This window comes from Pocillopora damicornis, chromosome 3, assembly GCF_964200805.1.
Source record: "Pocillopora damicornis chromosome 3, jaPocDami1.2, whole genome shotgun sequence".
Taxonomy (NCBI): domain Eukaryota; kingdom Metazoa; phylum Cnidaria; class Anthozoa; order Scleractinia; family Pocilloporidae; genus Pocillopora; species Pocillopora damicornis.
In genome coordinates, this window is record NC_142672.1 from 28,683,775 (window position 1) to 28,707,927 (window position 24,153).

Genomic DNA, 24,153 nt, shown 5'->3' on the forward strand with positions numbered 1-24,153 from the left:
TGCGCTACACGTGCTACTTTGTCTTTGAACTCAGTCCCTCACTCGACCAGCTTTCTACTTTGTCGGATATGCTTCCCGATAGTTATAGCGTCACTCCAGCCTCTTTATAGTAAATAGTTACGAAACCACAGAGCTTTCTTAGTTTATTCCATACTTTATTCAAGTTTTTGGCTCCCGACCGGGTACAACGGGCTGCAGTTTATTTACATAGGCACAATGTATAAACATCATGACTAAAGAGCGTAATCGGTTGAGAAGCTCCCAACTTGAACAAAAACTCTGCAACCGCTGATCTCACATCCGAGTATTCTAGCATCTTTCCTCATCTAAAAAAATTCTTTTATCGTCAAATCAATATGTTATTTTATCTGCTAATGCATTTACCTAATTTGATGTTTTCCCATGGAGGGTCATAGTCGTCATGAGAGATGAATATCGACATGTAAAAATTATTTCAAATTTTGGAAATGCACCGAAGTTTCGTGAATTCCGCACCCCCTTTCTGATATCAAATTCAATGAGGTGATGACTGAAGATATTTGAAACATATTTGTAAACTTTCATCTAACAATTTATTATTTGTAAACTTTAATCTAACAATTTCCGTGTACATTTTCGGAATCAACATTCTTGATATATTTAAATGATTTAAATCCCAACACTAATATGAAATTTTGGCCTTGCCTTTCATTGTTTCACAGTTACTTAAATCCAACTTAGTTTCTTTGTCTAAATATATATCGAAAATTAGCTTTAACATTTACCACGTTCAAAGTTAGTTGCAAAATTATACAGAATTCTTTACCATTCTCATAGACGACCTTTGGCAATAGCTGAATGCGAAATAATATCGTTCTATCTATTTACAATCGTAGCGAGAGATTTTCGATAAGAAAATTTATGAGACAAAACTGAGAAATGTATACCTCATTTAGAAAAATAGTCCATGGTAAAGTTGTATCCAAACTGCTGACAAATGCACTCTGGACTCTTATTTTCAAGTCATTGGCTAGCCTCACATTTCCAGCTTCCATCTATATTGCATACAATGTAACATTAAACTTACCCATTACAGCACTGATGAAAATCTGAAAGTCCAAATATGGAAGCACAAATACTTAAATTGTCATAAATCTTTTTGATTAAAGCCCATTTATTCAACAATGGTCCTGAGGCCATTAATAAATAATTTTCAATCTTCTCTTTTTAACGATATGATATCTCTCTGAGGCAATACTCTATCTATGTAAGTCTAACGGCTAGTTATGAAGAAATTCAAGTTTATTGGAGTTTTTTTGCCTTATGTGCATTACTCATAGGGCATGAAATAACTTAAAATTAATCGTTCAAATTAAACTGCTCCAATTCCTAGTCGATTAAGCTGAACATCATGGACTGTCAATCCATCCATTCCAAATGAACTAGCTGCAGCATTGAGCAATCCGTTGAAATTCATGACATCACTTCCGTTGGGTTGCATTGCATTCCTCACAGGTTCGTAGAGATAATTTGGCGTGTTGTATCTCGGATACATGTTTGTAATGCTTGGCACATAGCCGAAGTCGTCTTTGGTTGGGGATATATAAGGAATTTCTTGTGGTCGCGGACTTGGAGCCATTGTTTGTGAATTCGAATACACGTTCAGAGGAGGTAAGCTGTTTTCGTAAGTGATAGGGAAATTTCCATTCCCTGCAAAGTTAATGGCTCCGTTGTTGATAAGGTTATGTTCCTGAAGACTGACAGGGTTTAACACAGTCAGATTTTGAGCGTCATTTTGCACCCATGCCGATCCCATGTAGTCATCGGGGTTAAGAGTAACCCTTGAGGAGAAAAATGCCTTGTCGATTGCATTTATAAAATCGCCCTGGAACGCAGCCTCTGGGGTTGCTTGGCGAGGTTGCTCGTGCTCCGGTAGAGGCAACGGCTGAAAACTGGAGCGACATTCCTGTAATGGTGAAAATGGCGTTGGAATAGAAACATTCATCGGCGTTGGATTCGGCAATTGACGTGGTTGATTGTTCATTGGCGCCGTCTGAAAGATCTCTTCGCTGGGAAAGGTCACGTTTGGCGTGCTCGCTGGGATAAAGTGACTGCCTTCTGCAAAAAATTCAGGACGCGTTTTTTGTTGCTGGGAGGAGTGATGTTTGGCAACATTCAGTTTAACAGCTGGAAGGAAACTCGACGTTAGGTTCTTTTGCCGTTTGGGTCGAGGTGCTTCTTTTGGTATGTCATGTAGCTGCTCTGGCTGCATGTTTTCTTTGGGTTTGTCAAGCTCTGACTCGATAGATGGCAACAATGTTGAATTTTCTGAAAATAAAAAAGTAAACATGTATATCACTAGAAATATAAATATCGTTGAGCATCGACGCTTGGGAAAACTTTTATCTTTTATTATGATTTAAACAACACAGCGTTTGAGAGATTCTGTGTATCCATGACGAAGAAATATATGGAGAGACGTCTCAAAAGTGAACTCACCTTTCTTAAGATGTGTTTCAAGAGAACGTGTCAACTTCTTATCCATTTCCACAATCATCTGGTTTTCGACCACAAGGAAGACATATTCATCAAAAGCAGTGTGGATCAAGTGAAACACACCTAATCAAGAGGAAAAAAAGAGCAACATGTTTAGAGCAACTAAGCTCAAAATCCGAGATTTGCAGCTCTGTGGTACTTGCCATTTCTTTCATTAAGCTGAATAAAACTAAATAAAAGAATCGACCAGGGTACAGTGGTGATTCCAACTAAATGAACTTGTACCATCAGTTAACAACAAAAAAGAAAAATGTGACAAAGAACTTGGACGAGATTCATTGATCGTCTCAAAATGATTAAAATGATTATTAGTTTCGTGTAAGCGATGTTTGTCACAGAAGTCGCATTTTAAGTGTAGTTACGTTATCGATTTATTATCGGCTTTTAGGGTCAATAAAAATTGAAAAGCTTCTTTTTTTTTAATATTGCCCAGATATCCTCAATGAGCTCAGGCGAAAGCCACAATGAGCGTCCAAAACAAACACATTGGAATTTTGCTGCTGAAAATGAAACAACCTGGCGATACGAGTATCTTACCAAAACTCGGAGCACTTCTCAGCGTCAAATCAGCTAACAATCGTGCGGTAATAAAAGACCACATGGCTAGGAATTTCCTTGCTCTGTCTTCGATAGAAGTCTTTTCTGATTCCTGCAGATGACCGTAAGACGAAAACAGTTAGCTATTGCAACAGAAAAACAATGGTTTTTAACTTCAGAAAGAAACAAAAGTAATAAGGAAACGTGAATTTACACCTAAACTGCAAAGTCAGGACTGGTAGCATTCTTAGTGTTTTCTATCATAGCCTTAATCTTAATCTGTGAGGGCTAAACCTAGCATTTCCTATTCCACCCTTAGTCTTGCTCCATGAAGCCAGGCTAAGCCTAGTATTGCCAGGGAGTTCGTATTTTCAAAAGTTAAGAGGAAGTAAAAGTGAGAAAGTGGGCCTTCGTATAGACCTCATTTCAAAGAGTATTACTCTTAAACTATATGTAGATCGATATTTATTTATGAAAACCGGATCTAGGATTAACAATTTCTAGTTAAATATGGCTCGTGAGGAAAATCTATGCTGCTTCGATTCGCTTGTTCTCAGGAGGAATATCCAAGGAACATACGATTTTTATTTAACATCACTCCTTGGAGACCAGGTAGCTTGAGTCTGAAAATGGCTTTGGAAAAAGGCATATATTCATTTTTTTCTCTGCTCTCTCCAAACGGCTGACAAAGTCACCTAATTCAAGTTATTTCTACGTCTCTTTGTTTTAAATTATTAAATTATGTAAATTTTAAACGAATACCTTGAGGACACATCGATCCACCACACTGTCCAGCCATTCTATATAAGCTTCCAGTGGTGCTTGCTTACTGAGGAGATTTTCTAGCTCACTGACATCTGGCAATTAAAAAAGGAGAAAATCATGATTTGATGCAATTTTTTAGATGCTGGGCAATTTTGCAGAGATGTTAAAGATTAAATAGGCTAATACAATTTTCTCAGAGTCAGCCTGTAGCTTATAACGCAATCAAGAGCCGGAAAAGACTACGTCAGTTTTAATTGAAGCGAAGACAGCTACATTTTTAAACTCTTAGTTCGATCTGAATCTGTGATGTTGAGGTTTTCCATTATAATTGATTGTTTAGGTGAGGTATCATTTTTTGAAGGCAGTAGAACAGAAACTTTCCCCTGATAAACAATGTTTCACATAACTTTATCTCTCAGAAGCAATTATCGGTAACAGCAGTCTTAAGGACTCTCGTCCTTACAATCTCTCTACACAACTGATCCCATGGGCCATGGACAAAAATTGCTGTTTTCAACGGCTGCGGTCACTGAAACGAGGAGATTAGAATAAGAAAACAAAGAAAATCAACTTACATGTCTTAGTCTTGTGAAATACTTCCATATTTTCAATAATGAAGAAGCTTTTGGAAAGAATTTGATCAAATTCGATTTTCCTTAGGTCACCCAACATCTGAGAGACATCCTCATAACTCAACAACGCTGAACGTGCCGCCTGCAAGAAGTAATTGAAAGAGAATTTCATTTAACAGAATTACACTCAAGGGAATTAAAAATTGACTAAATCAGAAGGATGAAAATTGCAAAATTACAAAGGAAGTAATGAATATGAAAGCGATCTTCGCGGTAATAAACACCACTTGAGCAGCAGTGAAAATAAGGCCTGAAAAAAATTCAGGCCTGTACGGCTTTTGAACCCATGACCTCTGCGATACCGGTGCAGAAGTAAGGCCTTATTTTCACTACTGCTCAAGTAGTGTTCATAACTGCGAAGATCGTTTTCATATTTACTTCTTTATCCGCAGTTCAAATATGTGATTTTCATATATTCACAGTCAAAGGAAGTAATGTGCCCGGCCCATTTACAATTGCAAAAAAAAAAAAAAAAAATCCTACGCGAAATTTAAGATTCGAACGTATGGTTATGGGATACTTTACTTCTCAGCTTAATCGGTGAGGGTGGAGACCTGGTAACCAATTAGTTTGCTCTATGGGCACAGCATAGCGTCTCATGTTATAGCCCTTGCTGAATCGCTGTGTTGTGTTTCTAGACAAAAAAACTATAAAACTGACGATTACCCACGAACCAAAGGGAAACCCGTCAAAAGGCTGTAAATTTTATTATGATGGACTGACATTCGCCGCAAAAGGGTAGATATGTTCCTAGTCGTTTTATGATACAGAAATCAGGGAAATCATTGCAAGTTGTTAAGGTCACTTGGCCTGTAAGATTTCTAAAGCACAGGGAATAGGTTGGCAATATCTTGGGTCGATATATCATATAAAATGCATACTTTTTACGTTCCTGTCTACGGACAAGATTTCATCTAACATATCATTTTTTACCTACCTGTGCAAGGTGAACGAAACCAACTTGTCTCTTTAATGCTTGAGTAAAAATCCTTGCAACTAAGAATTCAAATTGTGTACAGATATATCAATATCCGAAATCATGCAAGAGTTGTGCTCTCTTAGTTTACTTAAATTTTTATGTTTCCTAGTTAACTGATAGGTAAATAACAAATTATGCTAACCTTCCAACTTTGCTTCTTTTAGAGCAAGTGGCACCTCTGTTAAACATTTTGCAAGCCAGTCAAGGAGGTTGTCGGCAAAGTCAGTTATTTCTTCTCTGAGACTGAAATCAAATTGGCTTGATTATTTTCAAGAAAATAGAACAATGATGGCTGCAATTATCTTGGATTTATTAATTTATCTTTTGTAACATACCTGTCCGGAAGATCTTGAATGGTTGAAGGAATAAGTACATCTGTCAAGACCTAAAACCCATCAAAAGTCAATCAATTATTCAGATGTGAAAGCATTCAACCGAATATTCAATAGCCATAATTCTCTCCAAGTTCTTCGTTTAATTACTTAACTTTCCTTTTAATCAACAGAAACACGCTTAACTTTCCACCGTCTTTACCTTGTATAAAATTGAGTCGCAAATGGCCACAATGTCAACCACAACAGGACACTCCAGCACTGAAATTATATGGTCTGGCATGCCTTGCCAGAAGTGGGTGATGAAATTCTGAACCTGTAGAATGACAAAGGAATTATAATTGAAAATACATCACTAAAAATTTCAGAAATGTATAAGGTAGAACAAGACTCCGTCGAAAACGATTGTGTTACGTTTGAAACACTGACCAAGTTGGTACTATCACTTTAATAACAAAAAGAAAGATAATGAGGTTCGGGAAAAAAAAACATTTAAACATATCAGGTGCAAGATTTATTGATAAACTTTGTATTGCTGTTTTCAGTACGTTGTGCTATGTTTGATAACTTACCCCCTCAAAGTTGGCGCTAACAACAGTGTCGAGCATTCTCTGACAATGCGTTCGGTACATCATGATGAATGTCTCCACCTGGTGAGTTGAGTGTAAAGTTAGAGTATCGCTTTAAAGGATTATACTCTACAAGTAACTCCGAAGATTTGTTTAAGAGAGTGGAAGTAAAAAATTTAGTATAGTTTGTGTGACTGGCATCTAACCTTGTGAATGGAGACTCCATCTGGTAACTGGACAGTTTTCGCGTTGGGGAATTCAGGTAAAAGAGTTCCAGACTTTGCACTTAAGGAAAACTTCTTGTGGTTTGCGTTCTACATAGAAGAGAGAGTTTTACGTTAAAGGTATAGTGGAAAAAGTATCGAGGGTATTCTCAAGTTTACTCAATGGAATTTTTTTTGCACTATCACCGTCACTGCTAAACATCGCAAATTTACAAAAAAATGTAATCTTAATTCCTTCAATCTTGGACTCATTTGGTCATCAGAATGACACTATGCGACGTTATTATTACCTCACATAAGTTCAATCTCCTGACTGAGAACATAATTGCACTTTGGCTTTCTGTTAAATCGATAGACACGATTCCCAAAGAAAACGTAAATGACAGTAAAGTGATCAGTGTCTTATGGCTAAACTTAACTCAGCGATAACTTACTACATCTCCCTTTCCTTTCATCCCTGAAAATCTGCAAAAAGAAGAATGTCAATTTTCAGTGTTGGTTAATGAATTTCTTCTCCTTTAACCTAATAGGTGCAGGGTATTATCGTAACTCACCTTGATAATCCCTTTTTAGAATAACCAGCATGAAAGTAAGCTGAAGTTTCCCTTACGACGATGCCATAATAATGATATCTGTTGAGATTAAGATTATCTTAAAGATAAATGTCGAGTACTGATAAATATCAGGCATTAAAGCGCAGACAGTATTTCTAAGCAATTTCTGCTTACTATAGCCACTTGTAGGAGCAAGCTAACGGCTTTTACATGAATTAATTTGTCGAGTTTGCAACTTCCAATCCATATCAGTCCACTCCATTATTAGCCATCCCTAGCTCCTTTTGATTTGATCGTTCGTTTAATCTTTTTCCTCATTAATATATCCTACCCTATTTTGAACAATTTTTGACAAAATTTAAACATTTTCAAAGTATTTGGTATAATTCATTAAAACTTTGCCTAGTATCTTTCTCGTGGAGAGGGACGTATGCTCTACATTTTCAACTTTCAGGATATAGGGAACAACAAAGGTAATCTTGCCTATCAGCCTTGCCAAAATATTCTGTACAACTCATGTGAATTTTAACTAATTGATCAAACTTACTTCGATTGTCCACGTGTTCCAAGTCTTCTTGTCGTCAGCTTTGGAAATCTTTGACGGATTATCTATAAAGAGATTTAAAAACTTTGATTTAGTACAACGAACAAAAACGTGCGATCAGCCTAAAATGGTAGTAAGTTTGCAGCGAGCTAGGGCTTCAAATTCAGAAGGATTTAAAAGTATTAAGAAAGACAGTTAAGTCATCTACGAGTCAAATTTGATCCTTAGTTCCTAGGATCTTGCATTCTGACGCTCTACCATTTAACTCAGTTCAGAGGAACCATTGTAGAGCTAGAATATTTACGATGCTAGGTGAATAAGAACCTGCCCATTGCGAAGATCAATAATGCAGTAAGTAGTATGAAAATAAATAGAGAACGCTTCTAAACAAAGTTTTTCCCAATGTTACTGTATAAAATTGTCGATAAGCAGAGGTAAAAAATTCATGAAATCACAAAATCTCGTTGCACTTTAAGACTCGTTTCAAATTCGTCATTAAATTCTGTTCATAAGGAATCTCAGTTTTACCTTCCCAAACGTGGCTGGTCCTGCGGGGCACAGTTTGCCCTTACGACAAAAATCCAGATAGTGCGTGTACATGACACAACGTGGTAAACACATCCCTTCTTTTAGCTCATAATTTTCACCAAGCCTGTAGAGGAAAACAGATACACTGAAATACTCCCATCCTTCAGCATAAACTGGTGACCATAAGGTCCTTTTTCAGAAAGGAATCTGACCACAGTAAAATGAAGTAACTCGTGTTTTGACCTGCAGATGATTTAGAAGTAAGGAAATGGTCCTCGCGGGTAAACCACAATCAGAAAAATTGGAAAAAAGAAGTTGTTAGTGGTGCATAGCTTATGTCTGGGAGGCTTCGGTTCGGATTTCCTCAAAGCCTGGATTGCAGACTTCTCCTCTGCAAATTCTTTTCATGAAAGTCGCTTGCATGGATTAATTCTCCGGTTGACAAGCCTAATTCTTCCAAGTTAAAGATTTGTAATCCATGGATCTTTCCGCCCTCGCAAGCCCTTTTATTTTTTTCTTAAAAGTGTTGTCTCCCTTAGCAAACTGCTATTCAGATGGTTTCTTTCAATTACAGAAAGTTTTCAAAGTGCCAAAACTTGAAATCGAAATGTAGCGCCTATAAAACCTAGGGAGCAACTTACACAATAGTTCGACTTATTACTGAGGTCACTGCTTTCAACTTTTGAATGCCTTAGGCGCCTCTTAGATGAACAAAAATTTCACGGCGATCGCGAGGAAAAAATTGTTGCTTAATCCTACAAAATATCAACAAGATTTTCTTATAAATTGAAAGAAGCTCATGTGTTGAATACACTGGAAAATTCTAGAGGCTTCAATAAACCACAAGCATTAACGAGCAAACGCTTCAGACCCTCCTGTCATCATAGATGGGAATTTTATGAGTGCGTCTAGACTGATTCTCATTACCCTTATTAGTTATTTTTTGACTCAAGATATCAAGGCGCAAAAATAAATACTCCAGAAAGTCACACAGCTTGATTAGTATATTCTGTGCTTATTTATAATTAGATGTTGTGCATATTTATAGATAAACAGATCCTCAAAAGGGCAAAGTCTGCTTTTCCCTATTGTAATTTTATAGAGACAACTTTATAGCGTGGTGTATAAGTAGACGGCAAAGCTTCATAAACAGACAAGAACAGGCATCTAGAGATATCTTTTAATTTATATTACTTCTGACCTAATAAAGAGATAATCGTTTACACACGATGGATACCCAAATCAACTTCAGCGAATAAACGAGAGATTATTCATTTAATTAGTTTTCCCATTATTTTCTCATTGTTGTACCTGTGGTCATTTCAATTAATATGGTTTGAGCTTTTCATTCATATTCTTACTCCGCCATGCAAAATGTTCACAATTTTTATCATAACTCGGATGGTTTGAGAAAGGGAAAGCACAGACGTTTCATCTTTTTACCCTTTTTCCTTCGCATCATTAATTTCAAACATAACAGGCCAATGTTATCATGCATCGCGCTTCAAATAACAATTTCTAATTACTCGTTAATATCATCTATTATACCTCGAACATTTCTTTTCATTTCAGTATAGCGCTAGCTTATGTCTTTCGAACCGTTATTTAAAGAACTAGAGGTTGATTGCGTAAATATTGTTTTTTGACCCATTCCCTAAAAAGAGTCTCAAACACTTTACCTGGTTTCACCGTTTTCGATGTATCCTCTTTGTTGGGTTTCTCCGTCAGCATTTTAATGCTTTCACGTTTCGCAGCTAATACCCATGACTTAAATATGTCGTGTAACATGTACTTGTTCCTCTGTTTAACGAAATTTTAACTTACCATTTTAAAGTTTGAGCAATCTGCCTTTGTTTCTTCTCCAGCATAATGAAAGAATACGACTCTTTTCTTCTGCTTCCTGAAACGACAGCATTTAGATGAGAAATTTAGCTTTCTCGAAATTTTGAAGTACTGAGTATTACAAATACTACTCAAAACAACTACAGAAGGAAACTTGTAATATTTGATCAAAGATTAAGTTTACCTTTACCGCAAAGAAATCTTATTTTTTGTGAAGACTATCAGTGTCTGCGTTTGTTTTTAGCACTAAAATTTTTAGGCCGAGTTCATAAGCATTTTAGAATGCTTGTGTATAATGTTTCTTTGTTCTATTTGGCCTTTCCTCTTAAAATAGTCTTAACACAATGGGCAATCAGAATGTTCAATTCGCGGAGCGTGCCCTTTTAAGTAGTAATAAGATACAACAATGGAAACAAGACAATGTTTTCATACGCAACCTTTAGCTTTTGTTGACTTCTGCAGCACGTGTGTGTAAAGAAAGTTCTAAACATCGAAGGTGTTAAAAAATTTTACTCCCAATGTTCTTCTAGAAGATGTGAAGAGAATCTCAATAAAACTAACTAGAGATGCAACGTTGCCTAGTGGACGAACAAAATCCACTGTATCGATGCCTATCCTGCTCACCAGACATCTGCCCGTGTTTTGTCACAAAATTGCGCAATAATTTATTTTTGATTAGTCAAATCCCTATCATTTTAAATTTTTTTCCCAATGATCTTTATTCGAATATTACAAGACAAAGTCGATGATCTTATTATTCTGCCCAATGTACGGTTTCAGCGTAAAGAATTTTGTCCGTTTTTCGTTTTCTAAGGAATATTCCAGAAATGTTCTCATTCTGGTGCAAATCAAAGATAGAACGGAAATCTCGAAGGATTTAGACAAAATGCTAAATCTAGAATGCTTGTGAAATACCCAAAAAGAATTTTGGCAGTTAAATCATGTAGCAAAAGAACTTTCTTCTGTTTCTTTTTTTTATTTTCACCTGCTGCAAATATTTCTCGCTGATGAATAGGATTTTAATTGACCATTATGAAAAAAGTTTCGTTGAGAAAGAACAAGAGAATATGAACTTTCAATCTCTTTAAAAGTACCATTCATCAGAAGAAAAAAAATTAAAGAAAGATTTTTCGCATCAAAATTGATAATAGCAATCAGGACATAAACTGAAGAACTTGTAGGAAAGGCTAAAAGATTCCATACCGTTATAACGAAAAGCAATTGAAGAAGAAGAGTGCATTCAATTAGTTAATCATTTTAGTCGGTGTTACAACTTTCCTCTTTGTAGAATTTTCTGATCTTTGCAAATCAAATACATGCACATAGTCCCACTAGCTCAGATCATCCTTCGAAATAAACAATAAAAGATACAGTTTTCGCACCAGGGAAAAAGAAGCGATATTAACTTCGACCCGAAGTTCCTTCTTTTGTGATGAAGATTTGGCCTTCAAAACCATAAGTTATTGCCGAACCGAAGTCGCAAATTGAAAACAAGATTGGCAATACGAAATGTGCATGTCTCTACTCAATTTAAATGACGGAAAATTAGGCCCGTAGATCTGTGTGTGTGTGTGGAGATTCAGCCAAAACAACAGGCGAGTTTGACTTACTTTTACTATAATGTGTAGTTTGCTATCATTTCGTTTTTAGGTCTTGCATTTACGGTTCTTTTGCTCTTTTTTTTTAATTGTGATTTTTTCTTTATCTTTTGTGTAGCCTTTGTAATTTGTGATTTAAATCATCTTATATATTTCTATTTGAAAAATTTTCAGTAAATTTTAAAAGTAATATTACGTTGCCGAATGAAAAGTGTAAGATCGATACGGGGGTAAAGAGATCTATGACGACCAACCAAAACGGTTTTAAACAAATTCTCTCTAACAATTTTAAATCACGACCAAAAAAACTCATCAAATTAGATTAAAATTATTTCTGCCTTTAGAAATATTATCTTGCAGAAATTTATTTTTCTCTAAAACACATGACCTTCCTCTCTTTGTTTCATAGCGGTGGCTCTGCTCCTAATGTAATCACTGCAGCCTGAATAAGGTTTTTTCAGAGAACATTGTAGAAATGTTGTAATAAAAAGAATTGAAAACGTTGTGGTTAAAGTCCACGACAAAATGATATTCTTTTACACAATGTTAAGATAACCGTCCTCACCACAATTTACATCCAAATAAACTGTTCATTTCTAGTTTAGCTGGTTAGTTTCCATCTTTGGGTTTAACTTTAGTCTATACTGTACCATAAAAATGAAATTTGCTTAGAAAGGACATTCTGTGTATCTAAACAGCTTTTACAACAACGAGGAACTTTCACAACAACGAGCAAATTCCCACGATACAGTTTAAGGGCACGGCTTGGCTCGCCACGATCATACATTACTGCAGAATATTAATTCAAACATCAATGTGTGAAAGCATGCTCTGTATTTACCTAACTCTTGCAAATCCCGCTTTGGAGACAGCGTTTGTCAGTTTTACAGTTGACCTATGTGTAACTGTCCTTTTTAATTCGATAAATGGATGAAAGTCACACTAATGCCACGCCAATTTGAAGAGTTGCTATAAATACAGACCGCAATTACGTTAAAACTCGAGTGTTTTAACTTACAAATGTAAAAGATGTTTGACAGGAATCCAATACCGATTAACTAGAAAAACAAAAAGTTTGTTTCCCTGTATGTGAAAAAATATCATGCTTTCTGTTCGTTGCGAATGGTAAATTCATTGCATTCGTATAATTTCAAAGGAGATATTTACTGCGACAGCAAAACAATCCTAATTTTTATTTGGGCGCAGTCCACAGCCATGAAGATTTTGCGTGTTTCGAGTGATTGCATTTCTCATTTAGACATATGTTAGGTCATAATACTTGTGTATAGCATTCCCCTTCAAGGTTAGAGGTTGACATCGTGATAGTAAAAGAATATTACTCTTTTTCCTTTGTAAGCGTTAGCATTTGCCTTCACCTTTCGCAGATGTTGGCCACGCTGAAATTTAATGAAAGTCCTTCTTGAATACTAGATTCATTATAATTGCCAAATACTGGATAGTGCACGGCTCTTGCATGATAAAAGCCTTTAGCGTTGCTCATGCGCGAGCTCATTTTTGGAAATAAACACAAAAATTGAAACAAATAAACGAATTTACTGTGACGAAAGGTCAGGACAGGTGCGAAACCTGTCCTTTGGCTCACATGTCATCGGTATATGTTATCTGATAACAGTGTCATCGATAAATCTGCTCAAATGGAGTACGAATATCAAACACCAAACAATAGCGACGTAGGGAAGAAAATACACATGTAGTTACAACAAAGCCTGTGTAAACAAAGACACGAGAGCTAATGCGCACATCCTACGCCTACTCTCTTATCCACATGCGGGGAAATATTTAATCAAGTGTAGAACGAAACCTCGAACTGAAAGAAAAATTTTGAAGAAAAATTAACTGTGAATTTTGTATTCGTAATCGTTTTGTATTGTTGTAGTTTAACAACCTCATTTCTCGAAATTGCCAAACTTACAGCAAGTTTAAAGACGAATAAATTGACGATTTCGTGATCTTTTATTATCAATATGTATGATAAGTGTTAAAAGTTTCCCTAGCTTAAATATAATATAGTTATTTCCTTCTTGATATCCTCAAAAATAAATGCCGAGTCATTTGCTGTCAGCGGGTAATAGTGGCTCACCGTCTGACTCTTTGAGTTCATTTGAAGATCTAGAAGTTTCAGTTGCGTTAAGGGCGTGTTCAGTGGGGAGGTCACTCATCTGATGTGAGGGAGAGGTGATCTTTGAATTAAAAAAATTTTCTCTATTTGCAAGAATTTTTTAGGAAGAGGTTAAAATCCTGATAGAAAAGAATAAATCTCGCTAGATACCACAGAGGAACAGAAGGCATGTAGTGTTTTTGAAAGTTAGATTAGAATTCACACGGCGTAAAACATCGGGCCATTAGTTTCATGTGTACCAAATCCTGGTGAGAGGGGATTCCAAAGTGATTTGCTGCTCAGACAAACTTTGTTTACCACACCTTAACTATCCAATGCTTTAAGGAAGATCTGGCACATTAAAACTGCGGAAGGGTGTTGTTAGGTCGTGGGTAACACAAATTGATATTGCTGACATTGAATATGGGAAGAAATTATGGCAGCGTCGTCTTCAACGGGTCATCTTGTCACTATACAGCATCTAATCCCTCACAAAGTCTAGTTTTTCATGCTTTTATGCTATTTATGAACAATAAATTTGAGATGACTGAAAATAACAACCAGAATAACGACAACAACAGAAATATTTTTTGGCGAATAAAGGTGAAAAGGCAGTCCAAAGGGCAAGCAAATGTTTTTCACGACTTACGAGTCTCTTGATTAGTGGCCACCCTTTTTAAAACCAATTTCCTGTAAAATCGACTACTGTATTAATGCACCAAATATACACTTCGAACTGTGTTCGTTTGACGTCAAACCGTGTCTAGCGGCTGCCCTTGATGTTGCTCTAACACAGAATGACTTAAAATAGCTTGTTGTTTTTACGTACTTGCACGCGACCAAGTCCTTCAGTAAAATGTAACTAAAAACATAAACTCCAAACAAAGCAAGAGAAACAATTCTTGAAGCGATTCGTTTAGGGCATCGGAAGGCTAGCCAATTGGTCATGTAACTGTTAGCGTAATATGGAAACCCTAAAATAATAATATTGTAATCAGTAAAATATTTCTTGACCGCTAAATCAAACGTTAGCGTATACTAATATTAGTCATTTCTTTTCCACTTGATCTGCCCTTGGAGCATGATGATAGTGCCTTGCGACTAAGGAATTGCGGATTGTAACGCAGTAGTGTTTTCCTCCTACAGCTAGACGGGAATATTCATGAATTCTCTACCTCACAAGAAAAGTGAAACTTAGACGCCTTTTGTTGGAAGGAAAGCTCTTAACTTCTTTGACTCTTGTCCCATGTCAAGAGATATATTTCCCTAACGAATCCCCTGTTAAGAGGATTACCCTCTAACACCACAGATAGAGATTTCGCAATTATGGTGTAAATAATCCAAAATAGCTAAATGAACTATATTTAGATGCAGGAATGCTTCTTTAAACTCGCCAAAACTTAGTTTTATATGTAAGAACTGCCGATTAGAAGAGCAACATCACTTATCATTTTAAGATTGAAGTATTCGGAATTTTCTTGATAGTCAGAAAAGGGCAGTGGCTTTCGTTGTGAGCTTCAAAGTATCTACTAAGCTTTCAACGCTGATATTTTTCCGGCGAAAGTTCTCGAAACGCATAAACTTAGTTCGACTAGTTGGTGCTTACTAAATATACCTTAGCCTAACAAGTGGTAATTTCTATTAACAAACCTGTGTTTCTATCCAAAAAAGGGATGACACATGTAGTTATCAAAACTACTTCGAAAAGTAACTTGAGTTGAAAAGAGGAAAATATTCTTTCTTTTTTCATTTAACGGGCTTATTTGTCTTTTTTCTTATTCCTTTTGCAGCAGAAGTTATTTGAACAAAATTCAAGGCTCCATCTGTAATCGCTTTACGCAAATAATTAGTAGCTTTCGTTTTAAGTTTCAAAGTGTGAACCGATTTTTGGTGGTTTCTTGCCTTTTAAATTTAAAGAAAAATACACATTTGAGTAGGCTAAGAGATCAAACTCTTCAACAGCTCCATTTTTCTTGCTGTGAAATTTTATGACATATTCCGAAAAACAGGAAAAGATATTTAAAACACGACACCCTCACTCATGCTGCTCATAAATTAATAACGAGTTAAATTAAAAATCATGATTAAAGCCTTTCACATCAATTATTCTAGACACAAATAAACGGCAGGGCTCGTCAATTCTTCCGAGGATGAAAAGTCTTGGAGACAGATGCACAATTGAAGATTGGTAAATTTTTTCATGGGTTGTCTAGTTTGGCTTTTTACACAAAACGAAAACGTAGTAATATTAGAATTTATTCGCAAATTTAGCAGCTTTTAAGAAAATAATCTCTACCTCTCACTATTTTTACATTATATATTCTAATTAAAAAATTATTTTCTATATCCACCCTTTCATAACGATGAATGGATAATATTAGCCGCACAACTTTTTCTTTTTCTAAATGAAAGATAACTTGATGTGGTATTGAACTGAGAAAGTTGAACAATCTGGAATCTAATAGTATTTCTTCAGAATAGAAAAAAAAAAACAGAAAAGTCAATATCCTGACGAAAAACTTCACAGGAAAATTCGAAAACTGGCTCATTTATTGTCATGAGCTGTCTAAGACTACTTTTCCTCGACCTTAGCGACACAGTTAAATAGAATTCTTGAAAATTGCTGGTACCGTAGCTGAAAATAAAAAGTGGAGGAAATAACTGTCTTTGAAATACCTCTTATTAGTCCGTTACAGATGAGCTAACAGCAAGCTTTCCTTTCTCTGTGACAACTCAGCTTTCAACTTTCCCCTGGTCTCTCCCGACTGCTCTTGATCGAACTCGCACGCTATCGATGTATGCCAAGCTCTAAGTGCGTACTCACTTTACTAACAAACATCTGTTGGCATCGAACGCTAAAGGGCCCTGAATGACAAAGCCGTTTGAATGAAATGCAACAGCGTGGGTTTAAGTGTGTGCCCGGTATCCTATTGTTTTTTTGGAACTCTTTTTATGCCGAAAAAGTTGAGAATACATGTCTACTTGAAACGCAATATCATGGTACCCGCGTATCTAAAGTGATTCGTGACACTAATATCTTCGGCACTTTACCCTTTAAAATTCTGTTGCCGCCTCACAAAGAACAGGTCCTGATAAGGCAATTTTCCCCCTCAAAAAAGGGGAATGTTTCAAGTCTTCAGCCTCTAGTCTTAATTAATTCCTGCAGCTTTTTTCAAGCGTTTAGCCCTAGTAGAATTTTGCCCCGCTGAACCGTTTTAAGTTCGACGTTTAGGTGAATTAAAATAAAAGGAAATTAAATGGTTCATTGCAACTATACAAGTGAACCATAAGGCGTCTGAACAAGGCACCTAAGAATACACGTGATAAAATATATTTTTCACCACTGATTTTTTTTTTTAAATCTTTACTAAAGACGCCTCCAGTTAGGATGGATGTGCAGCAATGTAAGGCACGCGTTGTTGTAAACACAGTTAAGTTATGAATGAGTCAGTTCACTTTTAAAAATTTCTCTCTTATTTACATGACGTTTCTCCCTTAACATAGCGGTCGAACGTTCAGTTAAAACTGGTTTACCATTAACTGTATTGAGAAAACTTGTCTTCGATAGATGTTGCGCTTGATAATAACAGGTCTCTGCCCAAAACAGGGGAGTATGAAATGGTACGTGCATGATCAAAACATCTCTATTTGCCATATTCAAAAGTTTACTTTTGCATTTGGGAACGTTGTATTGAGGTGAAATCAAGGCTACTTCGTGCACCGGTACCTTTACATCAACTTGCATTTCAATCCTTTCAGTGATTAATTCGCGCAAAACGAACAACAAGAAAACAACATTTTCTCATTCCGTTAGGTCGGACGATTCTTCCTAAAGAGGACAAAAGGACAAAACTCCAAAGTTAATCCTCATGCGAATGTGTGGTGACCTTTGTTCCAAATGATACCCGGTTCCGTATTCAATTAAGATAAAGGTGCTAATGTTTTCCCATCTGCTCTTAGCTGCTCTTGAGCCTGAAGAAAGCGCCCTTTTTGTCACGTTGGGGGAATTGTACTTCTTAGTTTAAAACCTAAAATCAGTACTGGCGATTTAAAAATCATTCTCCTAAGTTAAACAGTTAATTTTGATTGCCTTTTTGTATAATAAGATTTAAAATATGTTAGGTCACCGTTCTGTTTAGTTAAAGGAACGAAGTAATTATCAGAAATAATTACGCTAGAAAAAGTCCCCCTAAATGAAAAAGTAACAGATGTTTGTTTAGCTAGTTGAAACGATTAATGTATAATTTTTCTCTTTTGTAGCGTTCGACAAACGCCTTTTTATTTGAGGTTGGAATCGGGGCTGCAATTGTGCGCTAAAACCTCAAAAAGTTCTTTTAAATTCATTCAGTTAGTCTTCATCTGTAAATGTAAGTTTTCCAATGAGACTCGTTATTTTCGGATTTTCAAAATGGTTTTTCAAGATTTCATTGTATTCCTGGTCATGGGGCAAGAAGCTGTTGCGGAAATCATTTTTTTTTCGATTATCAGTGCTGTTAGGATTTTTGCATCTGCCACTAAATAAAACTTGAACATTTTAACGCCTGAGCTCAGAATAGAGAAACAACTACTGGCAAACAATCCTTTGTCAGGCGCAAATAGAATTTATTCTTTGCTCAAAAACAGGTAGCGGAATGAAACAAAAGGATTTAAGACGCACCTGTCATGAATAATTTATGCCCAGAAACCTTGTTATATTTTGTGAATGAAAGGAAAAACTCTATTTCGCATCAAACATAAACAAAGAGCAAAATGTGGAAAGTTAAAAAACATAATATATTAGATGTTGGAGATAAATGTTGAAAACATAACTAAAGGGTTCTTAATTTGGTTCTCGGCTGAAAAGAGCGGTTTATTTTAAAAAGAGCAGTTAAGTTGTCTCGGCCAAGTTATTGTGTTATGTCTAAGGCTGGTTAAATATTTGCTAACTCACACAGGAAAGACACAGAATAATTAAAAAGATTATGATCCTGACGGTAAATATTCGTGTTCGTTATGATGAAGTTTACACACCTTGGTTTTTTTTGGCTTTAGCCGAAATGTAAATTATTTTCCCAATGCTAAGAATTGAGATTTCATCTTATATTCGCTTTTCTCACCTAACACGTGGGAACACTTAAGAGTCATATTTGAAAGATAGCATACGAAAAAATACCCAGAGTAAAAAGTAAAAAAAAATATCTCGAAATCCCACTTTTTTTTTCCAATCTAGAACTTAAAAACCCCTTCGTATTCGAGGAAACAACAACACAGAAATAGACAAATATAAATCTCGCTTCTAAACTTAGGACCCAAGATACTGTCGCGATTTGCGTGTTTTAATTTGAAGGAGGAGAGGATCTGCACACGGGACAAGTGTTATTATGTTTTCTAGACCGGAGTTAAGAACTGACAATAGCAGAGTACCATAGTATAAAATGATGTGGGAACACACATGGTACGAGAAGTGCCTGCCTGCGGGTGATTAGATTTTGACAGGTGTAAGCGTTTGAATAGTTTTAAAAATTGTGACCTTTCCGCTGTTTTTGAGGACCGTTGCGACGACCGTAAAAAAAAATTATAAAAAAATAGGAAGAGGCTATTTTCTATGGAGCTTTCACATTCTTAAATAGGGTCTATCAAATATGTATGGCTATCATTTTCCCGCTCTGCACTGATAGTTATATATTTCTGTCATCAGTTGCTCTTTGGGCGTTTTGATTAGCAAGTGAGATAAAATTATTTTCACCAATCACAACCTTTGGGAGAAAATAAGAAGGCAACATTAATCGATAAATCTTAGAGTCCCCTTCCTTCTCTCTCATAAGATTGATAATTTTATCCTATATATTTTTTCAATTATCTTTGCCCTTCATTGTTAACTTTGCTATAAAACATGTTTTGTCTTCTGTATTTTTCTTCACTGAGTCCTTCCATCTCTCGCTCTAAAGCAGGAGCACTGTTTGCTTCTTCACTCTCTCAGAAAATTCAATCATTATGTTGAGCATATTTTTTCAAAACAAGTTTCAAAAGGTAATGCCTTTTTAAGGAGTTCTCGCTAATACATCAAAATTCAAAAGCAAAATTATTCGACTGAGGCAAAGACAATATGCCAAACTATAAAACATATTTTGATTTGATGTGGTATCTGTTATAAGAGGAGGTATATTAAAAAACCTTTGTCAAAGATCACCAAAAAAGTGAAATTTGAAATTCTTTCATTTAAATATCGGCACTCTTGTCTAATTAGATAGGAAAAAATTGTTAATGTTACATTGTGAAGTTCTCTTGTTCTTCAAGGTATTTTGAAGTTCGGCCTAGATTCCTCTCAGGTATTAGAAAAGTTGAGATGAATAGTTTTTCTTGGTTATGGTTATTATAGATTTTCAGGAGGCCGAATGGCCTAAAAAAGTGGAAATTTTTACTAGATTAATCAACCACATTCTAAGAGCTTGATTCTATGAAGAAAATATTTTACATAATTTCTTAACTCGTTTGGTATTGACTGATATTACTACGGTTGTGTATTGCTGGACTAGAAACTGATAAAATATTTTTCAACCCAGCACTTTCAGTCACATCAATTCATTTTCTCTTCTGTGTCCGTCATTTACAATCATCTTCGCAAAATCAAACCTCCTGAGCCTAAAATCCAAAGTCCTTATCATCGAGATGCTAGTGAGATTTTGGCAGCAGAGAATTCGTGATCTCTGTTTGAAACCGTACTTCTGTGAGCCTGAGATAAAGGTTCGAGTATTATTTTCCTTGGCATAACCAGCACTAAACTTCTTGCGGAGTTCAGGTGACATAGAAAAATTTTAAAGCTCACTTCATAACAGGAATTTAATTACGACGTGTTGTAGGAGGAGTTTGTGAAACAAAGTCGGACAAAACAGCGATATGAATGATATTTTCGGATGATAGGAAGATAAGGGCTAAGAAAACCTGCAAGGCAAGGGCAATTTGAGCATCTTGTGTTGGAAAGTGAAGCAAACAAACAGTGGTGGACAGAATAATTTGCAGTGTGATAAGTAGGTGCAAATCCCTGCCGACAAGTATTCGGAATCACGACTCAAAAAAATTGAGTATGTCAAAGGATAAACTTAATGTGAAATTTAAAAAAAGGCTCTCAGAGGAATGAAAATTTGTCAGCTTACGGCAAAACTTTCGCGGGTGTAGAGCTGCTATCGAACATGGCAAAAAACTGATATATTCATGAGCCACAGCGCTCGAGGTGTGAATGGTCTTCACCTAAATTATATATGTGTACAGTTAGTTTATGAGGTGTTCATAAAAATGCAATACGAGAGCAGAAAAATTACAAAAAATATGCCTCACTAGAAAATTTGAAAAACAACGACGGCTTGTTTACTGAAAATGCACTTAAAACCGTCGTAATTCCATAAGTTGTGGCCAGAGTGAAAGTGTAAGCCGTAGGGAGGGTATTGGGACATAGATAAACACCAAATATTCTGTAAGATATGGATAACAAATACATTAGACGGCTGAGGTATTTTAGGTTTTAAACGTATGCGTGTAGGTCGAATTACTTTCTTCTCTTAGCAAAGGGTTTTTTTTCTTTTTTTACCAATTAAGCCTTGATATCGCCGCTAAGAGGATAGTTGTGAAAAAAAAATTATTCTCTATTCTATTCATTCACAATAAATGTCACAAACGCAAGAGTACTAATTTATAGGCTCACACCCGGAAGAAGCCAACGAAAAGCGGAAATCAAAATAGCCGAAGAACCTACTTATGATTCACTGATTCGGTAGAAAATGACTTTCATTCTAGAAATCAAAGATTTATATCACTCATTTCTTCCGGAGTTTCCGAAAGAGTGTAAATGGCTTAACATTATCATGTTGTCCCCGCTTGGAAGGAAAATAAAAAAAAAAAGAAAAAAAGCGGCGCGAGAATTTTTTTTAACTTAAAACTTGATAGGCCAGAGTGACTTATGTATTGGCCAGATAACAGTCCATTCCTAAACGAAAAACGCACTGGTACTCTTTCAATGGCAAGAAGCAAAATATCTAAATCGACAGGTCTCCCTCTATTGCGTTCAAAAAAATTTTTTTTGTTTTGTTTTTTTTTCTGTCGACTTATTACAAATGATGAATTTAAAAATGGGGAAAAATAGAGGACGAAGAAGAGGTTTTAAAACGAGCATTCATCATCGGCCCGAAGGCAGCTGCACATATCAGATATGACTCATTTTAAAACATGTAGCCGGGCCTCACATTGTTAGTTGTCGACACCGAAAAAGATCTAAATGTTGATAAGGCAAGTTTCTACCATTTCCGTTCGACTTTGGAAGTCGTAAACGACAGATTATGCGCTGACGAACTTCAAAATGACAAAACAGACAAATTTAAGTACGAAATATCTGCTTGCCAATGTCGAAAGGAACAAATGTATTTGAATCAATTCTTTTTTCTCTCTTGTTTTATCACTCATGTCGAACAATAAGGTTAAAACACTTTTAAATTAGCATTTAAAAGCCCGACGACATTTTCGGCAATAAGTGCGTACTTTAACTTAAATTTAGGAACAAAACGAGGCAATTTTCTTGACGTTGCATCTAGATGAGAAAATGTACCGCTTCTCGTTTTCTTTCTTCAAACACAACTTGATTTATAAAATTAGTGATCAGGGATTTGAAATATTAAAAGGCTGTATTCGTTATTTCAATCAGCAATTTATTCGTAATTAATAACAAGTCCTGCCGTAGTAATATGCTATTATTGGCAGTATTTAAAACACTCCGACAATTTGTCGCGGAATAAGATCACTTCTTTCTCAAAGCGAAGTTCTCACTGAAAGCTATAAATTTGATACGACAAACTTGGGCTCCTTGCGAAATGAAAATGCTCACATGGCAAAACACACTTATTTAAACAAAGGAAAAATTATAACCTTGCCTTGCTACAGGACAATGTTAAGCTCTTATTCAATTGTTTTTTTTAAGACTTAGGATTATTGTAATATCGATGTCTTTTTTCCCGTTCTGTTCATTGTGTTAAACAACGAGCAAAAAGCTTGTTTATTGCGCTTCACCACGTTTTTAGTTCTAACGAATATAACTGTTCCAACGACTCTGCCACTTTCATCGCGACTATTATTTTTGATTAAATTGCACCATTTTTTAAATTGGTGATAAAATATAGTCCTTTCTTAGAATCATCTCCCAGCATGCGGCAAAAATACGACGTTGCTTTTTACTTAAAATTGCTTCATTCGACTTCGACATCCAAAACTTTATAAATTGTTAACATGACATAATATTTATATATTTCCGAGAAACTCATTTTACCAGCTAGGGCACTAATTACCACATCCTAAACCAGCGATCAAGGCACAGTGATTAAAAATGTTCTTACTAACTTACTTACCTTTGGGTCTATATTGTTTTACGTCTTCTGCAGAAAATTCATCATCGTCTGGTTCAACTTCGCAATACGATCTTTTTGAGCAAATCCTTCTCGGTCTTTCAACATGAGTTTTAGTGAGGGACGCACTCGGCTTCGGAAGTGTTTGAATTTCCTTGGAGGCCATCCCTACTCACATTAATCCCCTTAAAAAATATTTTGCGCTGGAAAAACTGTGAGTTTTCCGCCTCGTTGGAGTGTTAGTAGTATTCCCGCCGCTAAAGGCCTTTAAGAATACGAATTTCCGGACTGGTTAATAACTGAGATTCGTGCCGTCAGCAGGTGCAAATATCTCCCACCTTCTGAGTTTTATGATCAAGGGCTGAAAAAGTCGCCTTTATGAATAATACAAAATTGAAACAAAGCAATTCACTGCAGTTGCTCGACGGAGAGATGTGATTGGTCAGTTTTGACAATGGCCCGAGAGGATCGCCACGCTCATATAAAACCATCAGCAAAGTTTTAATTGACAAATATTCCCATTGTAGCTTTGTAAACATGTCGCTAAATTATTCCGCTAAATTATTCCGCATATAATTTCAAACACACACTGCACGCAGTGTTAGACTAACCCATCACGTACGGATTTTATAAATTTCACAGCAAAATTTCGTGCTTAAAGTGTTAAATGCTCGCGGTCTGACTATGTCGATCAGGTGACAAAGCGCCCGCCTTTTTGAGGCCGTAAACGATAACAAAAGGGGCCAATCGGGAGGATTTAAAACGAAACAGAAAAATTCGCTCATTTGTAATTTGAATGAAAAGTGCAAAAGGCCAGTTAGTTAAAATTCAACCGCAGATGTCTCAGGACAGATTTTAATTACAGGTGTTTTTAATGGATGTTTCGCTCCTAAAATATATCAGAGCATGCATGCAACTGACTTCCTCGACAGCTATTTCAGAGCCACGCAATTTAAAAAGACAACTCGTAGTATTATTTTTGTCTCTCTCCCTAACTAGAGGATCGGTTCTTCTTAAATCTTATTTTCAT

At 36.0% G+C, this 24,153-nt stretch overlaps 1 protein-coding gene across 2 annotated transcripts; it reads right to left on the reverse strand.

Moving 5' to 3' along the window:
• Window positions 1–134: 134 nt before the first annotated feature.
• On the reverse strand, window positions 135–23,503 carry LOC113666465 (DNA-binding protein RFX6). 2 transcript variants are annotated; one of them, XM_027182256.2, is made up of 17 exons: window positions 23,127–23,503; window positions 10,024–10,099; window positions 8,200–8,323; window positions 7,675–7,736; window positions 7,128–7,205; window positions 7,008–7,038; window positions 6,556–6,663; window positions 6,353–6,430; window positions 5,983–6,096; window positions 5,784–5,833; window positions 5,591–5,691; window positions 5,407–5,465; window positions 4,413–4,551; window positions 3,835–3,929; window positions 3,073–3,184; window positions 2,479–2,598; window positions 135–2,307 (listed from the first exon to the last, which is right to left on the reverse strand). In XM_027182256.2, exons 1-17 carry the CDS (start codon window positions 23,287–23,289, stop codon window positions 1,352–1,354), a joined length of 2,466 nt encoding a protein of 821 aa, XP_027038057.2. In that variant the 5' UTR covers window positions 23,290–23,503; the 3' UTR covers window positions 135–1,351. The 2 variants fall into 2 exon arrangements, with proteins under 2 accessions (XP_027038057.2, XP_089057965.1); XM_089201839.1 differs by lacking the exon at window positions 23,127–23,503 and adding an exon at window positions 16,435–16,524.
• Between the last annotated feature and the right edge of the window lie 650 nt (window positions 23,504–24,153).